The sequence below is a fragment of the Pollicipes pollicipes genome, unplaced genomic scaffold (genome assembly GCF_011947565.3).
Source record: "Pollicipes pollicipes isolate AB1234 unplaced genomic scaffold, Ppol_2.1 Scaffold_5724;HRSCAF=6776_pilon_pilon_pilon, whole genome shotgun sequence".
Classification (NCBI taxonomy): Eukaryota; Metazoa; Arthropoda; class Thecostraca; order Pollicipedomorpha; family Pollicipedidae; genus Pollicipes; species Pollicipes pollicipes.
The window spans coordinates 23,841,055-23,867,377 of record NW_023596746.1 but is presented as its reverse complement, the minus strand read 5'-3'; the positions used below and the strand labels follow the sequence as shown (position 1 = coordinate 23,867,377).

The 26,323-nt window shown below is 54.3% G+C and overlaps 1 protein-coding gene across 1 annotated transcript in view; it reads right to left on the bottom strand.

Annotated features, from left to right (window-relative positions):
- Positions 1 to 5,333: 5,333 nt before the first annotated feature.
- The window catches only part of LOC119102842 (serine protease filzig), a 31,077-nt gene continuing 10,087 nt past the window's right edge, over positions 5,334 to 26,323 (bottom strand). Inside the window, exons 3-8 of the mRNA XM_037226293.1 lie at positions 8,313 to 8,852; positions 7,691 to 7,725; positions 7,470 to 7,651; positions 6,942 to 7,207; positions 5,990 to 6,144; positions 5,334 to 5,544 (exon numbers count right to left, since the gene is read on the bottom strand). Coding sequence (XP_037082188.1) covers positions 5,383 to 5,544; positions 5,990 to 6,144; positions 6,942 to 7,207; positions 7,470 to 7,651; positions 7,691 to 7,725; positions 8,313 to 8,852 — 1,340 coding nt within the window. The 3' untranslated portion in view covers positions 5,334 to 5,382. The remainder of the gene's footprint in view (positions 5,545 to 5,989; positions 6,145 to 6,941; positions 7,208 to 7,469; positions 7,652 to 7,690; positions 7,726 to 8,312; positions 8,853 to 26,323) is intronic.

Sequence of the window (26,323 nt, the reverse complement as noted above, 5' to 3'; positions counted from 1 at the left end):
CAAGATGGCCGTGGTCTGGAATCCCGCTCTGCCGCGCCAAACACAACCGTTTGGCCGAGAGATGAATGTGGATTGGTCCGCCGCTCCACCGATCGGCCCCGCATCAACAAAGCTGCACCAGCGGTTGACTGATTCTGCGTGGAGACAACCGTGTGTGTGTGGCCCGGCCAGGTGGATAAGCCGCCGTCCCTCCCCCCGGAACGGTCATTGCGGCGGCCCATCTTCCGAAATGGTCCATCACGTCATCGCTATGGACGCGGGAGCCAGATCACCGGCAAACATGCCCAGGAATGTTTGTCTGGCATGTTGTGAAGATGCTTGCCGCTCCGTCCCGAGAACCCGGCAGCGCCGGCGCCGCTGTCACTCCAGTTGGCATCACAAGCGCCACCCCACGTGAAAACTGGGCCAGAGGGGGACGCACAGGAGCCGTCAGCGGCGAGAGCGGACGGGGCTTGCACCATCGCCGCGACGCCACCCCGAGATCTGGCCCAGAGGCACGCTGGGGGCCGTGCCCTGGAAGCAGCGCAGGCCGGCCCGGCCGTGCGAGCCAAGAATGAGTGGAGTGAAGTGGGCACCAGCGGATGTCTGTGCTTGAAGTGAGTGTGGTGGGGTGCCGAACGTGTGAAGTCTGTGTGGATTAGTTAAGGCCGTGGGGGGGGGGAGGCTCCCAGGTTGTTTTTCAGCGGGCCCTTGTCAATGTTACTCGCGCTGCGTGGGATCCCTGCCAATTTGGGCGCATTATCAATGCATCGGGTTTCGTTTTTGCTCCGTTGAAATGCTATCCTCGGTAAAAAGATGGAGTTGGGGTACCGCGGTTAAGGGCGCTTGTGGCTCACATGAGTGCGTGTTGATCTCGGATGTACCGGAGTCACAACGTGCCAGGTCGTGCGCTAACATCGTTTGGCTCGTATGCTGACCATGGGCTACTTAATACAAATTCGTTCTTGTGGGGAGGCGTGGACAGCGGCAACCGTCGGCTTACGAACATCCAGGGGTGGCTTAGCAGCGGCGCAGATTATTGCACCACTAAAATCCCAAAACGAGGACGCCTATTCTACCTAAAAATTGGCTGGTAAAAATGCCATAAATCTGTGGGTATGCACAATCGCAATTTTGGGAGCAAGAAACCGATGTCAGGGGTTGCGGTTTCCATCAAACCGAGCGGCGTTGACCGTGGCAGCTAACACCGGGCGACGGGCGACTGGCGCGCGAAAACGGTGGGCATGAAATAATGCCTCCGTAAGTCTTTCGAAATCTATTTGTGCCATTAAAAGATAAGACCGAGATAAATATTCTATCTGTGAATTGTTTTGGTTGACTTTTCACTAGAGACAGCAACAGGAAAACTAGAGATTCTATATTTACTTTTCCAGCTGTATCACCACATTCCAACATCGCACGGTGGTGTTGTAAATGCTAGTTCGTACCGTTCATCAATATGAAAATTCCGCGGGTGAAATATGCCCCCAAACTGCCGTCGTACAGATTCCCGTTCTTAAGAGTTCAAAGGTACCTCTGGTAGATCCGCCATTGTTTTCGTCCGTCCGTTGGCCGCCGCACAATGTCGACCACGGAGTCACACGCCGCGCTGCCCATGGAGACTGCAACGCCGGGCGCGTGGTTTTCGTTTCAAGGCTTGTGAGGGCGCAATGTTAAAAAGGATGTTGTATGATTTTTTCAGTTCTTCGTTCGGAAGGACAGTGGAATACTCCCAGACGAAATTGGCTTGGCCACGCCAATACAATGTTTAAAGCATCTCCACCCACGTTCTACGGTTACGGGATCCTCAGCATCTTGAATATCTATTATTATCCGCATCTGGAGTGCTATAGCTACAGAACGAGCCCACTGGAACCATCGTACAATGAGTAGAACCGGCGGCTTTTTTACATGCATTCATTTCATGCCTTCGTCCCTCAGTTTATTGACTTCAAAATGAGAAGAGAATTACATCTTCCGGGAGCCTTCTGCTTTCTGTTTCAATTACAGAAAGTGAAAACTAAGATAAAATAGAAAAAAATCGTACCCCCTCGAAATCAAACAGGTGAATACGGTGATAACGTTATGGGGGAGGGTCTCCGCCATCAATGATCCTTTGTTCAACCTTGTGACCGCCCCCCCCCCGCCCCCTCCACCAACACTCTTGCTGCGGTCCCCACTGCTTTTGATAGGAAGACGCGAAGCTGGGCGCCTAAATTACCTTCGGGAGTGGTCGCAGTATCACCTTGTTTCTCGAGCTATTCATGTCAAATTGTTAACCGTTCATAATCAGTTGACAGGTCGAAATAACAAAATGAACACGGTTCACCTCTTACATGTGTACAAACCTACGACTGTCTTTGTGCACATCGACCGGGGGCAATCGTGCGGCGGTTCTCATACTGTTTTGCGCTGCGCGTGGATGGAGTCGTCGTGAAGTGACAGGTGTGTGCGGTTCACTGTACGTGCTTTTCCTGAGATCAAAATTATCCCGTTACATAAAAGCCTGGATACACTCGAAATCGTCGCAGCCGTGGCCCAACAAGTCGTATCATCAGCTTGAGGTTTGCTACAAATAATGCTCCTCATAATGTTATTTCACTTCAAGGGCATACTTGCCGCGCCCAGCGAAATCGTGGAAGAATATAGGGAGCAGCGTGAGTGAGAATCATATTCGATATTTCCTGCTAAGTGGTTGCCTATCTGCGGTCTTGCAAAACTCACGTTGTGAAGACTGAGATCAAGGTACCCTGAGCTATCACATTTTCACGCTAACTTAGAGGTGTGTGCCTGGTGTTCGCTGGGTCGTTCTTTGGTTTGGCATTACTGGAGTGCCAGTGACCGTCCCACTGCATTGTGGGTTAAGCCGCAAGGGCGCCTGGGATACATTTTCACAATGGATCGATAGGGACATCCCAGAACCTTTGGACGACTACGGATTGTATGTTGTGTGAGAATCATTGTTCATCCATAATCATTTGGCCACCTTGATGCTTTGCATTGCCTCCGGATCTTTGTATGTTTTAAAAGGTGCTTGGAACAGAACGCTGCACTCAAATGTCTTTCTGTTCGACATTAGTGCTTAGTTTTGCCTTCTTTCATTGAATTCATTTGCAGTGCTGTGCTGTGCACTTTTATGCTTGGCCATCACCAACGTTGGAAGTGCTTTCTTGCTCATCGGAATGCCGGCTGTGTCAATTCAACCTTGTCTCCTCTTGCCTTGCCTTGTCTTGCTCGTTGTATGGAGATGAGGACAGTACACGCACCAGTTCAGCGAATGTCATAACACGTCGCTGACGGATCATTTTGGCCCATGGCTTTGGACTGATCGGAGGACACAAACGGCGGCGAGCAGCCCCGACTGACTCTCAGTTCCATCGCTAAATTGTGGATGAAATGACTGCATATATAATACAATGAAATCGCATAAAATTAAACAACTGCGACGGCATCACGGGGCCAGGGGCAGACCGATGACTTTTCGAAATATCGCCGGTCCTGCGAGAGCATCCTTCGACCAAAGGCTGCCACATTAGCTTGGCTTTGGCGCGCAGGGAGCCGCATACACTTGGCGTTGGAGCAGCGTGATCGCCGAACTGACTAGGATCCTGCACCTCCGCCTTGGGGTGGTTGGGGGTTGGACGGGATGTCCTCACTCGGTTATTCCACCGTCCCAATGGTTGCGCTATCGTGTCATGCAAAGTGTGCGAAAACATCTGATGGCCTGATTTTTGCAAAAAAGTAGCTTGCGTTGACTGACTGCGGGCTGTCCGCGACAGCACGGCGCCAGGGCCATTACATCGTCGATGAACGAAATTTTTGCGGGGCTCATGTAATGCAGCTCTTGAGAACCAGCCAAAAGTCCCCATTTGGCGCGTCTCTGGGCCAATGCACGGCCGTTTTCTGGCGTTTGATGCGTTTGAGGCCAGCGGTTTTTGTACCTTTTATCGCCTTTGCCCATAGTCCCCAACCACCGAGAAGACCCCCAGATAGCAAGGGGAGCGTCATTCATGCCGATGATCGTGTGCCGCTAAGTTGAGTTGCACCCAATCTGCGATCAACCAATACATATAATCTATAATCGCCAAGTACAGAGACCTTCAAGGTTCTGGGGCTGAAGCCTCCGCCTTTAAATGTCATGTGCAAGTCAGGTGGTTAACGGGACTAGGGCAATCCAAGTAGTGCCCAAGCATTGCTCTCTCGTTGTGTTCCATTTAGCCACGGTCGAGCTGGAGAACGGCTTCGCCAAAGTTCACGCGGCCTTTGTGTTCACCAAACGGTGGCTTCCTGGTTGCCAAATCACTTGACGGAGGGTCTACGCTCGACAGTATAGACACTGGAGGCACACAGCCGGTCTCTGTTCACCAGTACGACGGTCACTCATATGCAACAGCGGCTACCGAACTTCACTGGACAGAACAGAAAACAGAGCCCCGCCTGATGGGGCTGACGGCCAATCCTCCACCAGACGGGGAGGCGCTGCGGCCTCGGTGGGCGGAGCGCCGGAGAGTACCGCGCCTCCTCATCCATCACGCTGCCGAAATTGAGCCGTCACCGGGGGCCACTCACATGCCGGGTCAGACACGCTGGCCGTTCGTTCTCGTTTACTCGGTAACAAAGCACAGTTAGCAGGGTGGTAGTTCACTGGGATAACAAACGGTAAATTAGTAATGGGCCGACGGGTTGCCGGCCGCACTGCCAGTCCGCCCTCTCCACCCAACAACGGGGCTCCCTCCGTCACGCGCTAATCGCTTGGCACCTTGACACGTGGCTGCGCGCAGGACATCGGTTTGATTTGGGTCGGCGCGGGCGGCCGGCCTGCCACGGCCGCCGTCTGGCCTGCGGGACGACGGAAGCCTGGCGCGACACCCGCCGCCGCGCCGACTCTGCACACGGCCGCGGCCCGCGCGTCGCGCTGCACATGGTCCCCTGCGGCCGGCGCCGGGGGGCGAGTCCTCACTGCCGCCGGGCCCCCGACGGCGATTGCCTCGGGCCGCACGAGGCTCTCTCGCTCGGTCACGTGTCGTTCAGCTGAGCCGCTCCTCACCGGCGCCGCGCGGCCGAGCTCGCCCGCCGCGCCAGGCCCCCGACCCGCTAGCTGCGTCCGCTCAACGCGCACGACGGAAAGACTTGCTCTGAGCGGCGGCCGGCGGCCTGCATCGGTCCGGCGGGGCGCCGTCCACCGCACCGCCGCCTGTCCGGCCCTCGACACTGCGCGCGCTCGTCCAACGGACTCGTCCAACGCTCGTCCAACGGACCCGCGCAGCCTCGCGCTGCGCGGGTCCGCGCCGGCCCGCCGCGTCCCGGCCGGGCGGCCGAGCTGGCGCGCTCGCCGTCGCGTCGGTGCGCCCGGCGCCCCATCGCGCGCTCACTCCCGGCCGGCGGCCGTCCGCCCGCCAGCCATTAGCTGTTTATGTGCTTGTCGATCCAGTCTCTGTAGTAGGGCATGCGCATGTAGATGCCGGGCAGGTTGGGCTGGGCGCACTCAATGCCGTGCGACACGGTGCCGGCCAGCACCCAGCGGCCGTCGGCCTGCGGCACCACCAGCGGGCCGCCCGAGTCGCCCTGCAAAGCACGTGCGGAGGCGTGTCAGTGGCGCTCGTGAAGAGGCGCGGTCAGTGGATGGCGCATCGGGTCACTTTGCCAGCCATATCAGCTTCCACTATGCAGGCCAGCGTTTTTACGTTTGCAGCGACCAAGGCTGTGAGAACCGGGCGACAATGGCAATCCCGACAATTTCATACCTTGCCACCGGTATGCTTAACGTGGAAGCGTAAATTGAACGTCAGTCAATCCAGGGGCACATCAAGACAAATACAAATTTCAGTTCAGACAAATACGCGCTTCATTGGTCCAAATATGAGCAGGTATCTAAACGACTGTCACGGACTCTTGTTGACAACACTACCCAACAGCTGTGCTTATGCTGCCGGCCTGGAAACATAGTCACAGCTACTGCCAAAGCCAGAGTCAGGCTCTGGCTCTGGCACCGATAGGCGGTGTGCCCCACCTCGCATGAGTCCATCACGCCGTTCTTGTAGCCGGCGCACAGGAAGCCGTCGCGAATTTTCTTGCTGCGGCCCGACTCATCGAACCAGGCTTGACACTGTTCGTTGGTGATGATCCGCACGCCGACTTCCATCAGCTTGGAGGGCACGTCCCCACCTGCGGCGGTAACGAGGTCAGGTACGCGGGCAGACGGGGCGCATAGGTGACGGCGGCGAGGAGTCACCAGAGCTGACCAACTGTCAAGTGCCTGAATTCGACCAAGGCTAAACGTATTACCTGTCTACTTAAACGCTACACAGTCGTTGCAGTGCTACTTGTCTACTTAAACGCTACCTAATTATTGCGTCGTTCCTGTTTCATGACTGACTTGACTGGCTGGCGTAGAATCTACATCGTATGACTAGAAGCAATTTTGGCATGTTTCATACGGTATTGACTCTACATCAGTGATGTCTGAAATGTCAAAATCTCAAACAAATTGACCTGAAAGTAAGGGAAACGGGTCGGCGCTGCGTGCGTACGAGAAGCATTGTGCAAATAACACATTGTTTGTGTTCAATTGAGGGCAACAATTTGCTCTGGGACGTCCCTCTTGGAGCCGCCAATGTAATCTTCCTCCCCCAATTATAATAATAGGCGAATTATATAGATAATGCGCCATATTGATAAACGAGATTAAATGCGGGGCTCCATCATGCCACATCTTACATAAAAGACGCCTAATTATCGTCAAGTCCTAAAAGATGAGACGTTAGGAAAACCCTGAGCACCTCACGCCGCGTTGCCTCCCTCGTGCTGCTAACGTATAGCCGCGCGTGTTTTCTCTGCCTGACTGCAGCAAGCATCGGCCCACGTCTTGGAACAGCCAGCACCGAGCTCGGCCACACCCAGTCGCTGGAACCCAGCCCCCGCGCTACTCGTTCTCCATCCAGCAGCGACGAGTGGTGTCGTACCGTACGAGGTGCGTCCCCAGCCGGTGACGGTGGCCATGCGGCCCTCGAACACCTCGGACGCCGCCGGCAGGCAGATGGGCACAATGTGCTCGTCGAAGGTGACGGCCTTCTCCATCTCGAGCAGCGCCAGGTCGTTATCGAAGGTCTGCGCGTTGAAGCCCTTGTGCACGACGATGCGCCGGATATTGCGCTGGTACGAGCTCTTGGGCTCGTAGGTGGCGCTCAGGTCGAGCTCTCCGAACACCGCGATCAGGGTGGCCAGGAACCTGCCGTGGGGGAGGGGGGGGGGGGGTCAGCGGTGTTCGGGGCCACTGTGATCCGGGCGGTGAGGCGGTGCTTGCCGCAAACACAGGTGGACAGCGTACACTTCCCTGACGTTGCAATCGGACTTAGCTGGCCAAACGCTGGCCAGTTTCGGCTTTACTTTAGTTATAAAAAGTCAGACCTCCCCGCCACGACAAAGCGCAGGCTTCAGGCCTCGTCACGACAGCTGTCCACCCCTCGCAGCTGCCCACCGCCACAACTCACCCGGGCTGGCAGTGAGCGGCCGTCAGCACGTATTTGCTGTTGAGCAGCACGCCGCCGCACTTGTTCTTGGTGAAGAGGCCGAGGAAGGTGGCCTCCTTGACCATCACCTGCCAGGGCCAGGCGCCGAAGTAGGCCGGCTCGCCGCCGACGATGCGCAGGCCCTGGCGCCGCCGGTCTGTCGACGTCAGCTGCCGCGCCGCCGCGGCGGCCCGCCGGCCGGCGCTGCGGCCGGACGCCAGCGGGATCACGCCGCAGTCTGTCCGATGCGGGGAGAAGGCCGCACGTCAGAGGAGGCGGGCCGGCGGCCACACGGCGAGACGCGGCTCCTGAAGTGAGGGGCAGGGGACCGGCCGCACGCACGCGCCGCTGCGCACGCGCTTCTTGTGTGAACGGCTGACTGACTGAGTTCATGGATCCTCCAGTGCAGATGAAATAGGCAACGCCAAGTGGCGCTGGTGGGTGTTCGGGGCAGGCATGACTCAGGGAAGAGGACTTGTGTGCACTGGAATAGGGGACGGTTGAGCAGCAGACGTGAGGGACATGTGCGCTGGCTTCCGAGATGCTCCAGGGGGAGCAGCATCATATGTGGCGTTAGCCACGAAATACTGACTATAAACCATAAAACGTTACCAAGGTCTACCTAGTCACCCCATTGCCACATCCGTATCATCAGAAAGCGAGTGTTTTTACCTTATCCGCCCGCATCCCTGTTATTTGGTAGTAAGGGGTGCCTGAACGTCTACGCTCATTTTACATGTGCTGGACTATATGAGACACTAGGCTTGGTGGGCACAATGCATGCCCGACCGATCAGTTGTCATACTCAGAGTAAGAAATACTCACGCTTCTTGTAGTCCCATTTCCGGGTCGGTTTTTTCGTCGTCGTGGTTGTTGTGGTCGTCGTCGTCGTCGTTGTCTTCTTCGTCGTCGGCTTCTTCGTCGTCGGCTTCTTCGTCGTCGGCTTCTTCGTCGTTGTCGTGGTCGTCGTGGTGGTGGTCGTCGTCGTTGTCTTGGGCGTCGTCTTCACCGTCTTCTTCGTCTTGGGCGTGGTAGGTTTGGTGGTAGTGGAGGCTGTCGTCGGTGGCGTCCGGTGATCGAGACCACCTGGGCCAGCGGAGGTCACCGATGACCACGTGACCAGGCCCGTGGGCGCGGCCGTGGTGGCCGCGCCTGCCACCACCTGCGCCACTGTCAGCTGACTCGGGTCCAGCTTACAGCACGCGCCGAACATGAACCGGTCTATGCACGTATCGATGACCAGACCGTTGTGCTGGTAGCACTTGAAGTTGAACATGCAAGTGCCGTTTTCGCCTTTGGCGCTGGTGCAGGGCAGCGGCCGTATCTCGTACGTCTGGGGCGCTGTCAGGCGACGTTCGGCCTTCTCTGCGGACAGGGGGGACCGACAGTCAGAGGCGGCGGACCGGAGCATGGACACAGCGGCAGACCTCTCTGCGGACAGGGGACCGACAGTCAGAGGTGGCGGACCACAGGAGGTACACAGCCGAATTACAGACCACAGGACGGTGCTTAGGCGACCGCCAGCCCTCCCCGGCGGCGGAGGCGGAGTATGTACGTGAAAAGCGCGATAACCCTGGGCCGGCAGCACGGTTGGCCCGGTCTTGAAACGCTGCTAGACCGTGAGCAGATGGGTCACGCCTCGAGCTGGTGGTGATGAATTTAAAAGGCTTTGCCGGTGCAGCTCGTTGCTTTCTACAGTGGCAGACTGACAAGACTGCGTTAGTCCGCTGACGCCGCGCGAGGGAATCTTGTCTTGTCTTGTCTTGTAATCCTGTCTTGGAATTGTCTCGAACCTCTGCAAATATCTCGCCGAAAATGGTTCGCGTCAATCCGATGTTCAGTGGGCGTTTTGAAATAACCAACGCACTGCCGACTACTCGATGACTCAAGACACGGTCCCCTCAATTCGCTCTCACGCAAAAGTGATGTACTATTTCAATATTCGTGGAGATTGAACCCTCTGATTATGCTGCATGCGCCGCAATACTGTCGCCGAGGTAAGCAATCGCGGACCGTGTCGTCAGATGGCACCATTTGATAAGAGCCTTTTAAAAAGACCAACCATTGGTGTCCGTGTCAGAGGCAAGCCGCTGTATATATGCAAATAGCATGATGTTGACTCACGCAAAATTTAGTGGTCTCGTGCCCCTGTGGCGGAACCCATGAAGAGGGGATGTACAGTTGCGAGCGACGCCCGTCCCTCTCCGGAAATCCACCTGCTGGTTTCTGTCCTCGACCCTTAAGTTTCAAAACGCACCCTAAATTCGCAGCAGGGAATGTTCTCCAGTCAGACACATCCTTTCAAAGCGATAAAACCACAGACTTGACGGAAAGAAACCTTCCCCATCGCTACCAACAGTTTTGAACAAGCTGCACTCTGCCATGAACGACTGGGGCACACTGTGCCGTTGATGCTGCATTTGGGATTTAAAAAAAAAAATGCTGCATTTGGATCAAACCAGGACATGCCGCATGTGAGACATGTGTGAACGTTTGACCGTTGAGCATGTACCGGTCTCGTGACAACACTATGGTAGGAATCAGTGACGTTACTTGGCACCAGCGCGTCTCCCTCGCGTGGAAGTGAGCAATCCGGGCTGTGAAACTGCACACCCATTTGAATTTTTGGCACATGTTGACTTCAGCTTCATATATAGCCCTTCGTTAGCAAAACCGTACGTGTTATCCCTGAGTCCTTTGCAACATTGTTAGTAGGAAAGCGACAATCTCCTGACTGCCCTTTTATGAGCCATGCACCGCGTTGCTACTTCTTCTGTCAATTTTCCCGCACCGGGTGCACGATTTCAGAATAACTCTAGTTCCAACACACATCTATTCACGTGTTCTGTCTGGCAAGGGACCTGCAGTTCGGCGGTTTTCGTCGTTCGGGCGGTAGGTGGCAGCAGCGGAGGCCGACAGGCCGGTGTCAGCAGGGAGCGGACCGGTCTCCGACAGTGTCAGGCGGAGCGGACCGGTCTCCGACAGTGTCAGGCGTCGCGACCCGGATGCGTTGATCGCCAGATCCATTGACAATGAGCCCGCTGCCCGACTGTGGGTGCCGGCGCGCGCGACAGTGGGAAAAAATCCTCCGCTTTCGCCGCAACCGGCCGCATCGAAGAGGACCAACGGGCACGCCGATTACACACGTCTTCCGACTTTTAGATAACTGCCGAAGAAAACGTTAATTGGAAAGCAATTAGAAGCCAAACACTGTCCTTGTTTCTATGACGATTGGGGACATTTCCCGGCGTTAACATCTGGCCTGCGCCAGCCACAGCTCAATCAGCGGCATCACCGGACGCGTCGGGCTTCAAATGCGAGGCAGGTCTCACTCAGGTATGGGAACACCTCAGCAGTTCATTGGGAATATTTACAAATGTTTTACTAAAATCGCCTTGATTTAGACTTTACGTCTCCCATCACTTTTTATCAGGCTCTCACTTTCTAGATTTCACTTAGAAGTTGAGACCTCAGTATTTTTTACGTTCATTATATATAACAACGGGAACGTGGCGCACGTCACCACGCGCTCTTTTTTGGAGCGCCAGCCAGTAAAAGGTTCAGGGCTATGGCGCAAGCGTGTTTTGAGCCTGCGTCCCTGTGTGGAAGCAGAAGGCGCTAACTACTGGGGCATTGCATCTCCAGCAATTACCGACTGAAGCAGATTTTGAGACAGTCCCGGCCATGAGCCGTGCCTTATGAGTTATGTGGGTTTGTTCGGATTGTTACGTTCATCAGACTTGAGATCATCTCTTTCCGAGACACCGAGGTGCTGAATCAAGTCTGCTGAAAGGAAAAGGAACACCTACGGAAACAAAAAGTGATTCCAAGACGACGGCACACTGCCTCGTTTTTCCAAGCAATCAGATAATGACCACCAAAGGCATACTCCGGGGGGGGGGGGGGGGCGGTTGACGGGTTATCTTAACGTGGAGTGGTCACCATATTCTCCGGAGCTGCGCTCAACAGATTTAAGCCTTCGTGAATGCTCAGTATCTGCAACAGGCATCCTTATACAATCTCTAAAATTAAAAACACACCATGGGTGGGAACTATACCAGCGACCAGCAGCAGCCTGCAAACGTGTGGAAAGCAATTATGCATGCGGAATGTGAAAATCTGAATGACGCATCCCGAGACCACGCAGGCATCTGGAATGCACCATTAGCCGGCTGGTCTAAGTATGTACCCGTTAGAAAGGTCAGACGTGAGATGCGTGAGCACAGTGCAGTGCCGCGGACCTCCATATCCTTTAATGCGAGCCCGGATGGTATCCGATGTTACCAGCGGTGCACAAATTCAGGCGAATGACAATCGCGAATTGACGTACACAAAGAAAGCATGTCAAGGGTCCGTCTGATCGAGTGTCATAGTTCAGCTACTGATGCCGTGACGCTGAAACTCGAAGGCCAAGAGTCAAGCTAGACGGCAAAGATGCACTAAAATTGTGCGCACAAAAAGCACGATACATACGTTATCTAAGAATTATAGGCTTTTAACAAGCCCTGTACTCAGCGCCGTCAATTCGGCAGCGTACATGTCCATTTACATGATTTACGGTGTTATGAGCCAGAGGCCCGCTCCTCATTGCCAGACGCCTTCTCCAAGCTGCAACCCATTATTCCACCGTGCAAACGTCACGTGTCGCACCTACCGTATGTGACGCATAGTTCGCAACCCTATGTTATCAGTTAAAACCATGAACGACTGGTCTCGTTTCGCCTCGCAGCTACTTGAGAGATCAGTGCGGTGCAGCAGCTCAGTTGGCTTTGAGTGGCCCGCGCCCGCGGTGCACACGTGTGGCTCACTGGGGCCGCGTGTCGAGTCCGGTCTCAGCACGAGACGCACGCCTGGTGCCGACCAGCACGGCCAGATCCGTCAGGCGGTGCCAACCAGCACAGCGAGGGGGAGAGAGGCACCTCGAGTCGCGACCTACTTACATAAATGGACCGGCATTTCACTTGGGCCAACCGTATCGAACGAGGCAACAATGGAGGGTCACTTTATGATGCGAGCTTGATAACAGAGCAGAGTGGGATATCGGTGTCAGAGAGGGATTTTACTGTGTTACTTGTTTATGTTCTGACTTGCCCCACAAGTGATTGGGTATTTACAGCGCAATCTCGACCATGCAAGCCTGAACAGAGTCGTGGTGTAGGCTTCTTACCACAGGCTGCCGCCTGTTATAAATACAACACAGCTGATCGAACGAAGCTTCGACAATCAAGTCCTGTTTGATATTCCTTTAAAGAAGCGGTCAGTTGTGCTCAGGCTCAAAGGATACGCGGCGAGCACAGCGTGAGCACAGTTTATCATAATGTCTGGGCCAGGCATAATTAATCGGCCCTATATTTAAGACACAATGCAAGGCTGTCACAGGCGTTGAGAGCGACGTGTATGATAGATACGGTTACGCTCATGCATTTGAGCTCGCAAAATAAGGCAAAGTTATGCTTAGAATAGGCCACGGCGTTCAGTTCGGCCGCTCTTGTAGCTGCATACATATCATGATGGGAAAGGTTTATGTCACATCATTTTCCATCACCATTGCATGCAGTTAATCTGACCAATATTCTCATACGCCAAGGGGAGCTCCCTACCAGGTGACGCGGCCCAGAAACGTGCCCCCAAAAACAAAGATAGCGACACCCCACCCGGTTAGCTCAATTTGCAAACGTACGCCAAAAGTATATAGGTATTTCCGTTTGTTTCATTTTTCTTGCTTTATTACGTCCGGCAGCAGCGACACCTCTCTGTGATTTTCCCCTCCTCTAGAAGTCTGCCAACCTTCTGGAGTAATTGTAAGCGGCTTACAATTCGGCCCACGGGGTGAAGGATCAGGGCAGTGCCAAGTTTGGCCCCTGCTCAAATATGGGCGTATAGTTTGTCGAATGCGCCGTTCATGATTATTTGACGGGATCATGTTGTCCGCGGTGCAAATGTCTTTCCCTGCAGTTCATCATGCACTCAGCAATAGAGATAATCCTCCCATGTCTGGCGACGCAGCCAGCCATAAGGAACTTATGTGAGCTTGAACCTAAGACCTGAGATAAAAGGCCTCTTAAAGCGTTTTACACAGTCTGTTTTAATCCCCTGTCTCCTGTCCCGTCCCCTGTCCACTGTCCCCTGGTATATCAAGTCCAAATCTGAACGCAGAACATTTCGCTTGATAAAAATTGAAACAATGTGAGATGCATGTAGCAAAAAATTAAATGCTTATAAACATTTCCTGGAAACTATTTTAAGAAGTCTGTTTGGTCACCTGTCTCGTTAGATATTTGGTCGCTACAATTCTCTCATGATAATGTCATGTTTAAAAAGACTGCGCACTCCGGGCATATTTTCCATCTTTGGGTTTCCCAAGGAAAATCGGCTGACTACGATTTCAAAAAAGCACGTTTTCAGCCAAACGCTCTCCAAAGAAATTAAACACCGTCACTTTCGCGTTTTGTTTTTGGTCGTTTCACTCCCTTTTAAAACACCGGCGTGATGGAAGCACCGCCACCACGTACGCGTCTCTCATAGGGACCATGGTAAGGGCAAAACCTTGCAGAATCCTCACCGCACAAAGAGAATCCTCAAGACAAAAAAAAATTAGATATTGGTTGGTAGCGTATGTTACGCGTTTGTGCGTACGTAGTACACAAGTTCGTTGGGTATGACCGATATCTAAACGCAATGGGCCTAGGAAAATACATCAGTTTTGTTTTTGGTCACAAGCACCATTGTAACGGTGTTTCAAAAAAGGCCTTAACCCAAAGAAAATAATAATGGAAATGCAAATCATAATGGAAATATCTCCACATTTGAGCTTTTTTCTCGAATGTTAGGCCGATGCCTAAAATTGCTGTTGTGCTCCTCGCACCAATATCGTGCATATGCCTCCCATAAGGCTATTCGAGATATATGAAGGTTCCTGCACCATGAAAAAAATGCCTTATGAAATGGTGCGCAACAATCAAATTGCTAGATATCGAGCTGGTTTGCGCTAAAAGAAAACAGAGTGACAGAGAAACTGGCGTTTTACTTTTGGCTAGTGGTGAGCTTTTCTTAGCGTGTTTATTGCAATGCAATGCATTCGAGATTGTCGGCAAGGCTGAAATATATCATCCAGACTCTGGCACTGATTTCGTATGTACCTAATTCGGCCCTGAGGGACGCATGTCAGGTGCGGGCCCCCACGTTTACATCCGTGGAAACCCCCGCCACAAAGCCACACAGCAGAAATCCGAACACCTCGACGCGCGTGCTTTTCATTTCACTTTAATTCGATCGTGATTTGGGGTAGAGGCGCGGCATGTGTGCCGACCGTCTGGCGCTGAACAGGCTCCTGTTGTCCATCAACCAAGTCAAATAACCGTCAAGCCTGAGCTTTCCCCAGCCATTCCATCTCACTTGCCGCCGCGGCCACCGACGCGCGCTGGCATCCGCACCTGATGCCGCCCGATGAATGAGCTTGATGACGTCAATTTAGCGTACTCTGTTTAGCGCGGCCGCCGGGCGAGGCGGGCCGTCGGCGCGGCCGGCGGTGCGGCAGCGGTACCGTTCCGACGTGAGCGGCAGTGGTGGCGCACGGCGACAGACGCGGCGCGGCGCGCGCCACGCTTCAGCGCCCGGCACTAACCCAGTTGGCGAGCCACGGCTGCCCGGCGCGAGACGGCTGATTTCATCATCAGCCGGGCATGGACCGCCACTGAGGCAAATACCAGGCTTGGACGGTGATTTGAGCCAGAAATCAGACACAGGGATCAGTAATTGTGCGAAAATTGTATGTTCTTTTCAATCATGCAGTGGGAGAAAACACGGCTCCTGTAGATTCAGCGAAAGTCTCGAAACTGTGAAATGAAAGTGCGTCATTTGATTGCGGTGTGGGCCTTCGAGGCAGAATATAATTGTTTGGTACCATGGCTTTATCAGGAAACAACGCATCAAAAATAATATCACGACATTCACGACTAAGTCGTTCTTTTATGCTGCACCTTAGACTTTACTCCATATGGGACATCCTGTTTACGCTATTAGATGTACCGAATCAGAGGAATCATAGTTGAGCGGGTGGCCATTTCACATTCATGGAATGTGAAATGGCACAAAATGAGCTGTGCTCAACAGATGCCACATTTTGGGTTACTTTGCATCATTTGTTGCCATAAGCTATGTACACGGGCAGAGAACGTCACACCGTTTCAAGCGGCAGCAACACTTCCCACGTAAGGTAACGGATCCAGTGGGTTTGCCCGGATGTTCCGATTAGCCAGAAATGCTCGTGTTCCCCTCCGGTAACTGCGGACCTGCACCCGTGCACGGCTGCCAGCCAGGCGACACCCGGCACCACGTGAGCAGCACGCGACTGGGGGCGAAGCTAAACACGGCTGTGCAGCGGCGCAGCCAATATTTCCCAGTGGGCACGTGTTTGAGGTCGTCCGTGGTATGCAAGGAGAGCCGAGAAGCAAAACAAGTCACAGCGAGAGGTTTTAATAGACACCATGAACACTAAGACACGCGAGTGCCGTGCCAGACACCGGTGTGCAGTCAGGGAATGCTGTGACCGCCTGCGGTGCCCATCACTAGAGACGGCCACTAACCCTCACAGTTCAAGTGTCGGCTGAATTCAAGGCGCTTTTTCATTCACGCTGGGCGAGCGCTAAACAGCGACCTTGCTGCGGCTGCGGCTGCCAAGTATTCTGTCCGATTTCGGTATTAAAATATTTTAGTTGTGTTCGGGCAGGGCATTCCAATGTTCAAAATTTGTATGTCATAAGCCAAGTATATCTTCAGATGAACGCTTTAACCGAGTATATTTTCGGCAAGGGAGTCGGGCGCACTGACGCCTCTTTCTATTCGTTCACGTTATAAAAGCGGTGAGTCCAGGTCAGCGTAAAAAGACTGAGCATATCGAAATTATTCTTGTCTTCCCTCAGTGGAAAATTGCGGCACTCCCTCCCGGGTTTTATGATTTACTCCATACTGTATGGATTTTGATACCAACCCCGCAATATTTCTGCTCATGGTTGCTTTCCACAAGGGAGACCGGCAGCGGTACGCTCCACTCTGGGCTGTACGGAAACTGCTGGTGTATGGGAGACGGCTACACCAGTAGCGTGCAACAATGACGACGTAGTTCGCTCTCCCGAGAACTTGAATTCGGTGTCAGTGGACCATAGGCACTCCGAATGCATGCACAAGCATCCGCCAAATCCGAATATTCCGTCGAATATTCGAAAGCTCTGCTTCTGAATGTCCAGCCCCTATATCGTGTTCTCGTGCTCACACCGGTTTCTGCGGTGTCTACACCGTGTTATGTTCTCATGTGTAATGTGAACGCGGTAGTCCGTGTACGCAGTCGTGTGCCGTGGACAAGGCATACGTGCAGTACACAGCAGGCCTCTGTGCTTCTCTCGAGCACGCACTGAACACTACCGCGTGCACACTGGCACCCCTCGCTCCTCACATGACAGCTCCCGCGCCTCTCACATGACAGCAGAGGTGTGATACGCTCCCTGTCTGTGTTGACTGGCATCTCTGCCGCTGCCATGCGTAAACTGACTTCCTGCCCCGTCCGTGCGCACAGTAATGACCGCTCTTCCGCCATGCTCACGGCGACGCCCTCCGCCTCGCCATGCGCCGGCGGGCCAGCCGTGTACGGGCGCTGGAGCGGCGGCGCCTGCTGCACGGCCACAGGCTCGGCGTCGGCGCGACTGGAGCTGGCCTACATCCTGAGCGTGCGCCAGCCGTGCCATTAGCATTCAGCTGGCGCGCGACCAAAACCGCCCGGGAGCCGGCGAGAGACGAGTGATCAGGCGAGAGCCCGCCACCGCCGGCTCCTCCGAGGGCGGCGCCGGCCGCGCGGTAGTGGTGGCGGTCCTCCTCCAGTCTCTGCGGAAGACTGGGAACGTCCGCTGTCCCTGTGTGGGTGGTGAGGACAACGCGTCACCTGTATGGATGCGTCCTGCGGAAATCAAGTCCGAGCTGTGGAGCTCTAGTAGACCGATGTCCTGAGACCCAGCATGAGATCTCGTCGTAGGATACCGGCAATGTCCCTTTCGAGATCATGTAAAGCACCTTCTTTGCCATCTTGCTTCTGGACATTGTGTGCCGTTTTCGTTCGTACAGTGACGTCATATAGTAACTGGCCTGATTCCAGCAGTGCAGACTGAACATTCGCACACTTATGGCTGTCTTGCGGGGACATCCGTGCACTTGCGGCTGTCTTGCGTAGAATTAAGCCACCTATATGTATTTTGGATTATCTGAAGAAGGATTGGCGTGGCCAGCGTTTCTGCTCCTCTTCTACTTTCTGTGTGCTTGGGAGCTGATTTTAGAGCATTTATGTAACTGGCTATAGGGCGCTTATATAGGGCAATCAGCGCTTATCAGGGTAATGTGCTCTCCATGCCGATCGTTTGCAATGGTAGCGAACCTGTTTAGCTATTTTCGGTTAAAATGTTCCTTACTGAAGCCAACCTAAGCCTTCATATTGAGTTGGTGATGCTGCCTTGCCTCCGGTGACAGCGTGCGGCCGGCTTGACCGCGTTTCTCGCCAACGCGGCTCCACAATGCCAGCCACGTTAACTAGTCTGTATTTAGCATGTCGATTTGGTTGGGGCTTTCACACTTGTGTGGCTGCAGTGGGCACTGTCCTTTCCTATTCCAAGACCACGAGGCTAGTCTGCGCGCAACTATTCATGAATCGGGACGAAGGACTTTCACGGCTACCAATGGCATGTATGTGGGACAGTGTCCTGTCATGCTCGTTGACATTGGCTGGTCTTGAAAGCGCGTCCAACCATTTATGTTTGCATTCCTCCCAAAAGAACACGCGGTAATGACCAGAGACCACCGAACTGAAATGCTCGTCTAATCGCAGCAAATTTGACTGCATACGCAGCATCGTTTTCAGCTCGGTTTAAGAGAGCAGCTAAAGCAATGTTTGATGTGTTTTTTATGTGTATAATGAATAAGTTGATCCAGGATGCCATTGGTAACTGTATTTGAAATTTGATGCTGGCTTACCCACCATTTCAAGGAAAGGCATGTCACGGAAATGAAACTATTTTGAAGCGTAAATTGATTGATCCACCTGGTACAAGCTAGGCCACTATTGCCCATTGCAATGCATACTGCGGAACTGCCGGACAGTAATTGTATCGTTTACCAAACCGCCGACACGCTAACAGTTATCACAAATCATCTCTTGTCAGTCTCTAGAGAGCGAAAGTGCGCGACTTCATTCATTAAGCTATCAAAAAATCTGGATGCGCATCTGGAGTGCGAGGAGATGGCGGAAGGGACAAGGGAGGGAGGGAGGGAGGGAGAGGAGAGATTGATCGTCCAGACGGGCAGCAGCCGGCGGCCGGCGGAGACAGAGAGCTGCCAAATGTAACGCTCACTTTCTCCGCGCGGCGTGGTCGCCAGCCAGCCCAGGCAGACTCGCGCGAGTAAAAGCCGCTCCTTTGTGTCCGTCACTGCCAGCGGCGCAACTTTTACGCCAGACAGGCTGCTTCAACGTAACTGTTTTCTCCCTAGCATCGCGCACCTGACCGCGCCGTCCCACCAGCCGACCGCGGCCCTGCAGAGGGACCCCGACCGTGACCGGCTAGCATCGCGACCGACAGAGGACCGCCGCGGCCGACTGGAAGGGCGTCCGGCCGACCGCGGCCCACGTCACAGACCGCCCGGGCTGAGAGGCGGGCAGCAAGGTTGGCCGGGCAGTTGTGGCGGGCATGCAAGCATGGTCAAGCTATAAACAGCCCGCCACACTCCAAGGCGTTTGGCGGCACCATGGGAGCTTCACACTAGTTTCACGCCAAAAGAGCCGTTAGGTATGGCAGCAAATGATCCCCTCTCCCAAGCATGTCAGCAGGGCACACCCCGGCGGCGTTTCGCGGAAGCTTCGTTAGCTGACACGGTCATGCCCTTGTGGCCTTTCTAGGGTCTATGAATCATCGCCTTGCGCGCCCCCGTTATCTGTAATTGCGTCGCGGTTTCCGAGGCAGATCTCTCTTCCTGGGTGGGATGACGGTCTGCCGGCCGCTCGGACAGCAGCCTAGTGACTGCCATCCGCCAACGGGACGCTGGCAGTCTTGACTTCCGCGCGAGACGGTATCATCAATCTAGAACTGCCAGGTTCCGGTGGCTGAGCGAATGATTCTGACATGCATGAGTCGCGTCGGTACGCTCCACGCTGTAGTGAAAAGACAATATTCCGTTAGCTGTTGATGAGTTCGTACGTCAGATGAGCGATCTAATAGCATGATTGTGTCAAGCACAATATGTCACGTGTTAGTGCGAAAAAAAAATCAGTTCATGTCTTCAACTTTAGACTAAGTGCCCCGCGATGCCAAATCATTGCAACGTGGAGAATCGAAAGATGGGTATGTCAGTTTACTTGCATGTAGCAGTTACAGAACTGAATGAAACCCGCACAACTACAAAAGGAATGCTATGGATAGCAGGACATAGCAGTCTGACAGCAAAAGAACTGGTATGGGTAGTAACGAATGATCTCCAGTAAAGCAGCACGGAGACCGATACTTGAAGATAAATCACCATCTCCGGCCTTAGGATGCTCGGCGCCCATGTGTTATGGCAGATTCGGAAAAATCATAGTACGTGATACTCTCAACATTCCTCAGTAAACTAGCAGCGTTTAGGCCGATAGCGTGGACATGGTTAAGAGTGTTTTCCTGCGGCTATCTGGTAGGCAATTATAGTTATCACGAACGCAGTGCAAATGTATTTAGATGAAACCGATAAATATAAATTGGAGCGGTAACGAACTCGTTTTTCTACAACTTAGGCCATCAGGATGGCAGTAATTACCCGTAGATTTGCATCTTCACAAGTGCAAAGTCAGGCTATCAACATTGGCCCACTAACGGAGGGAATGAACGGCCAATTTTGCCTGTCAGGCCAGAAGGCATAACCTACTGCCGCACGCACCCCACTGCCGTTGATGGATGCACGAATCCCAACAGAAAGCGGCCGGCGAAACTGATATGGGTTCGTTTGACCTCGCGCTGCATCAGTTGACAATACGTTGCACAAAAACGTGTTCGTCTAACGTTAAATTTTTGCCAGAGGCACCCAGCATGCATGCATCTGTTCGATAGATCTTGCCATCTCACAGGCACCACGTGCCCGTCGTCGTCTCTCCCTCTCTCTCTCTCTCTCCTCTCTCTCTCCTCTTCTCTCTCCTCTCCCTATCCTCCTCTTTCTCTCTCTCTCTCTCTCTCTCTCCTCTCTCTCTCTCTCTCTCTCTTCTTCTCCTCTCTCTCTCTCTCTCCTCTCTCTCTCTTCTCTCTCCCTCTCTCTCTCTCTCTATCTCTCTCTCTCTCTCATATCTCTTCTCTCTCTATATCTCTTCTCTCTCTCCTCTTCTCTCTATCTCTCTCTCTCTCTCTCTCTCATCTCTCTCTCTCTTCTCTCTCTCTCTCTCTCTCTTCTTCTCGGTCCTCTCTCTCTCTCTCTCTCTCTCTCTTTCTTTCTCTCTCTCGCAGTGCAGTCCCAGCACTGCCTCGACCGTCGGTCCCGGCGCGCGGAGTCCTTCAAGTCGCTCATTCACCCCCCCCCCCCCTTGACGATGGAGCGCGCGCTCTGTGACGTCCTTCCGTCGCTGGGCAGCGCCGGGCGCCGCGGCAGCGCGCCATCGGCGTCTCGTCGGCGCCATCGGCGGCCCCCCTCGGCGGCGCTCGCGGCCCGGCTCGCCGTGCAGGCGGCCCGCTGACCGGTGTGTGCAGACCGGCCGCGCGCTCAGCTGACCCGGATGCGCGCGGTGGCCGGCCAGCGCCGCGCCGGGGCAGTTTCACCGGGTCAGCGACGGCGTGTGTAGCGATAGGCGGCCACCGCAGCCCGACGGTCCGGCCGGTGGCCGCGACACGCATCACGGCTCTGGAAGGGGGAGGGGCAGGCCCCGCCACGCCACTCGCCACTGGTGCTGTTTGTGTGAAGGGCGGGGTCATTCGTTTATCTCCAGGTATCGTGTCTGCGCTATGCTGTATGCACTATGCCCCGCCCCTGCGGCGCGGGGACCAGTCCCAGTTCAGCACGTGCCCGTCGCTGGGCGAAGGATGTGAAGGTGGAGCGCGGCAGTCGGGCGCTGCGACGCCCTCTCAGCCAACGATTGTTCTGGCAATTCGCAAGCGCGCAATGTTTTCAACCACGTATACAACTTCAGCGATCACACAGATCAGAGCAGACCTATCAGATGCAAGCTCTCACAGCGACACCAGGGCGTCTGGCTAATCAGATGCAAGCTCACAGCGACACCAGGGCACCTGGCTGTGCTCAGACTAATCAGATGCAAGCTCACAGCGACGCCAGGGCACCTGGCTGTGCTCAGACCAATCAGATGCAAGCTCACAGTGACACCAGGGCACCTGGCTGTGCTCAGACCAGTCAGATGCAGGCTCACAGTGACACCAGGGCGCTAAAACTTGGTTGCACTGTTGTTGCACCATTTGGCAGGTAACTGACATCAGACCCGTATCCCACGAAGCGGATGGTATCTCTCATCCACGGTCGTGTACGTTCCGCCGGATCGTGACAAAAACACCGATGGGCGTATCGATCACGTCGGGAACCCAAGCGCGGCTAATGGTGGCGGCATAACATGGATATCAAAAAGGGGTTTGATATATCATAGGAATCTGGGTTTGATGTGATGAATTTGACACATGTTTTACGCTTGCTTGGGATAGAGAGAGGCAGTCACCAGTCACAGTCACGGCTGTCACCAAAACGTATTAAAAGCCGGAGAACCCCACACAAAAAAGCTAGACGGTGGATCGGATCAATGCAACACAATACCGAAATACCAAAATATGCAATACAGTTTTGGTGGATGGTTCCTCAGGAATCCAACCATGGGTGCGTGAAGGCATGTATGGCTCGTGTTGTATCCACTCGTCCGTACCACTGCTTGTTACCAGGTGACGGTTACGGATTTTAAGCACGTGACTGCTGTTCGAGCCAATAAGAAGTGCTTCTACGTCACAGTATCACTGGCACAATTTGAAGTGGTCCTGTGTATTAGAAATCTCAGCCTCTGCTTGTTCAGTGAATGGAGTCAGGTTAGGTTTCAACAGCCGACATGATTATGTAAGGACATGGATATGAAGCATTTGTATGTGATATATTTGTCTTATATGTGCCTGCCTGCGCCGATGTCATGCAAATGGGTGCGTTTCTCTGAAACCTCACCTCTCCATTCGATTGGCATGATAGCCCCTGTTGCTCATCTGCGCTCTCAAAAACCTTTTCCAAGCTCCGGTGATGGGGAGTGATTGAACACGCAGCTTAACCGCAACAAAAAAACCAACGAATGTCACCAAAACGCCTGCGCGCGGCACATCCTTAAAGGTCGCCGGCGCGTCGCTGCCGAGCCGCGGCGAAGTGGGACAGAGCGGTCCCCTGCGTCAGATCCTGTTGACTCTCGCCGCTGCCGGCCGGTGACTGCCCTCCCGCAGCCTTGGCTTACCAGCGCGGCGCGGCGGCCAGACATGGCGCCGCCCGCCGCTGCAATCGGGCGGATCGCATCCGGTGACCTGTCTTCGAGCTGTGCACACCGATATCGGAGCATGGCTTCGGACCTGAACGGCGGGCAGACGGACAGTGACGGCTGACGGCACACGGGGCCCCGGCAGGAAAAGGGGACTGAGCGGCCCGAACAGGGACAGAGCGGCCCGGGCAGGGACAGAGCGGCCCGAGCAGGGACAGTGCGGCTTGTCCAACAGTCAGCCCCAGGAAGCGCACAGAGCAGACGCGCGTGCCCCGCCGCTCTTCTAGCGACGGCAGGGGCAGAGGTGGAAGCAGCCGCCGCTCGGTCCGGCCGGCGGACTCGGCCACGTTTCGACACAGCGTTTCGTCAGCGAGTTTCTCAGGCGGCCGGGAGAAACCGGCGACGGCGGCGGATGGTGGCAGCGGGTGGCGGGGCCGGCAGCGGAGCGCCCCGCTTGCTGCCTGATCGGCCGCTGCCGGCCGGCCGCGGCGGATGTGGGCCGGCCCGAGAGCGCCTCACGAGCGCGCGGGCGGGGTGCGCGCGGCTTTCGCGGCCCGTGTCACGTCCGGAGCACGGCTCACGCCGCCGCCGCCGCGTCGCGAACGCTGGCGAACGGCCCGACAGATGGCGCCGCAGGCGAAGACGGGGAGGAGCGGCCGCATAGGCGGGCAGATGCACCGGCATGGGCACCGTGGTTGGGAACAACTAGCCAATGAATGCGGGTGAACAGATTGACAGGGGGCTTTTCGAATGAACAAAGAGTAAACGGGCAGATGGATGGTGAGACATGGACTGCAAATGTGTGTAATTCATCAATCTGAAAGAGTCGCGCGTCGGGCGTTTAAGCGAAATGTTTTACATTTGAAGATACTGAAGCAAACGTCAAGTATGATAAAATAAGCACACCTATGACTGTTGGTATACTTTAAGGGAAAGGGCTGCTCTATACATCAAAACTTCTCTATTGAGTAAATATGCTCCTTAATACGTTATTATTTGATTGCGTCATGGGAAATTTGTATGCCAATGAGGTGCTGCTAAACTAGCGAGCGAAATTGCCACCAAAGCACTCATGTGTAGTGCTTCAACTAGCCGAGATGTGGCAGTGGCGGTGCTAGAAGTGTACGCTAAGCCAAATATCGTTATGCGCTCGTGTTTTGGCCCTTTCTCGCGGTATTCTTGCATATCTGTCCTTGAGTTTAAGATGTTTACTTGTATTTACATACTCGGTTATGACGCTTTTCTTAAGTTATTCCGTTGCAAGTCTTACCTTCGTAATAAGTAGCAATTCTGTCCAACTCCTTATACTTTGTAGCACAAGACGCGATCCGTGATTCAAATTTGCGAAGCTCGCCCAACATTGATTGAGATCCAATTGACGTCCACTTTGTTTAGTAATCGTGCTCACAGATGCCAGATCTGAACGGATCGACGAGAACATTCTTCTTGGACTTCAACGCCACGTGAATTTTGGGGTGGCAAGACTTGAATGACGTTACTATGGCGTTATGCAGACCTGAATGGCCTTGAAGTAGTTTGCAGATTTAGTCTGCACATCTTTGCGTGCGTGTAACTCAGAAACTAGAAGATTTAGGTCTTAGGAAGGCAGGGATGTGAACCGCACTAAATGATCTTCAAATTGGCTATTTCAGTTTTAAAAACATGCAGATGTTAAAGACTTCCTTTAACGCAAGGAGTATCGGTACAATAATACGAGTGCACGCGGAAGGCGTAGGCGACGAATAATTGCATTTGCTCAATGAAAATTGCGGCACATTGAGCTTTCGCCGCCAAATTCTACCGTTCATAAGTATTTGCACGACCGGGTCGCAGGGGTAAGGGCTTATACAACAAGCACTGATTAGAGTGAGCTCCGAGCCCAGAAATCCTTCCATTCAAAACGTTCAGATTTGTTCTTTAAAAAAGACAAAATGACGGGTCCCAGTTTAAAGTCACTGAAGGCAACCAATTCGTATAGGAAAGGTGACAAGGGGGAGAATCGATGTACGACGGGCCAACATCTAGTGGAGTCCAGCGTCACCTGGAATATCACATGTAACAGCCAGGGGCCACACTGCATGACTGAGCTTGGTGGACACAGTTCAGTGCCGTTGAACCAGCAGCAGCCCTACCCCCACTCCCAGCCGCTCCGAGTGACAGGCTCGACACTCAGCGGGCCGGAGACCGACGTCAAGCCCGCGGCCCAGGACCGGCCGCCTCCCGGCGTCACTGGCCGCTCCAGCTCTCCGCAATCCCGACTCCTCAGGATCGATCTGGGGTTGCGCGCGGCGCACGGCAGTGCGGAAAGCTCCCCGCAGCCCCTACTCCTCAAGATCGATCCGGGGTCGCGCGCGGCGCACGGCAGCGCGGAAAGAGAAAGCGTCGCCCCGGGCGACGGCCGCGACGGCGGCTGGCCGCCCGGTCGCCGGGTGCGCGCGTGACCGAGCGCGGGGCTTTTTGTCGGCACCGCCCGGCCGACTGACCCCCGTCCGGCCGACCCGCCGCGACCATCGCGCCGCGCACTATTGGGAGCGCGGCTACTTTCGCTTCCGCGCTGCATACGAGACGCGGCGAGGCACACCACGACCCCGTTTGCAGTGGCGCACCGGTGCTGAATGGCGTAATTGCATGCGCGGGCACCGTTTACTGTGTCAGCGGGCCTGGGACGGCGGCGGCGGCTCCTGCGGCGCCGTGGCCGCCGTTCCCGCGCCGAAGACTGACGGGAACTGGACCTCAAGCGTAGGTGCGATAAACCAGGCTGCGGCTGCTTGTCCGGCTGAAGTGCTGTGTGAATTACGGTCCGTGCATCGCACTGCTGTACGTTGATTGTACGGCGTGGTAGCAATGAAATCAGTTCATGGGAGTATCCATAGCCGATATATGTTGATACATGTGCTGGATATATACGCTTATCGTAACACAAAAAAGCTGGCACTTCCCAAATCATGAATAGATAAATAAGCTTTCATCTGTTCCATGCATCACTTTAGGATGAGTCTTGAGTTTGGATTGGCAGCGAGAAAGAGAACGATTGGATCGGTGGTGGCATCGGATATTCAACACCTAAATCTACTGCGAAATACATGAACAGCTGATGAACATGAGCATGACAAGGTTGGAAACGTAAATAATCGGGCACTGCAAAGCAAAGTAAAATGCCCCCGATGGACCGACCATCTTATTGATGCGTACTTATATGATACACATACAGCTACATGCGTACCTTTACCACTCCTACAGCGAACATGCACATAAATGAGGATGCGAAGTCAAAACTAAATGTCGGCAGAGGCAGCTCCCAACTTTCGACGCCCGTCAATTACGCGGTCTGGTACAA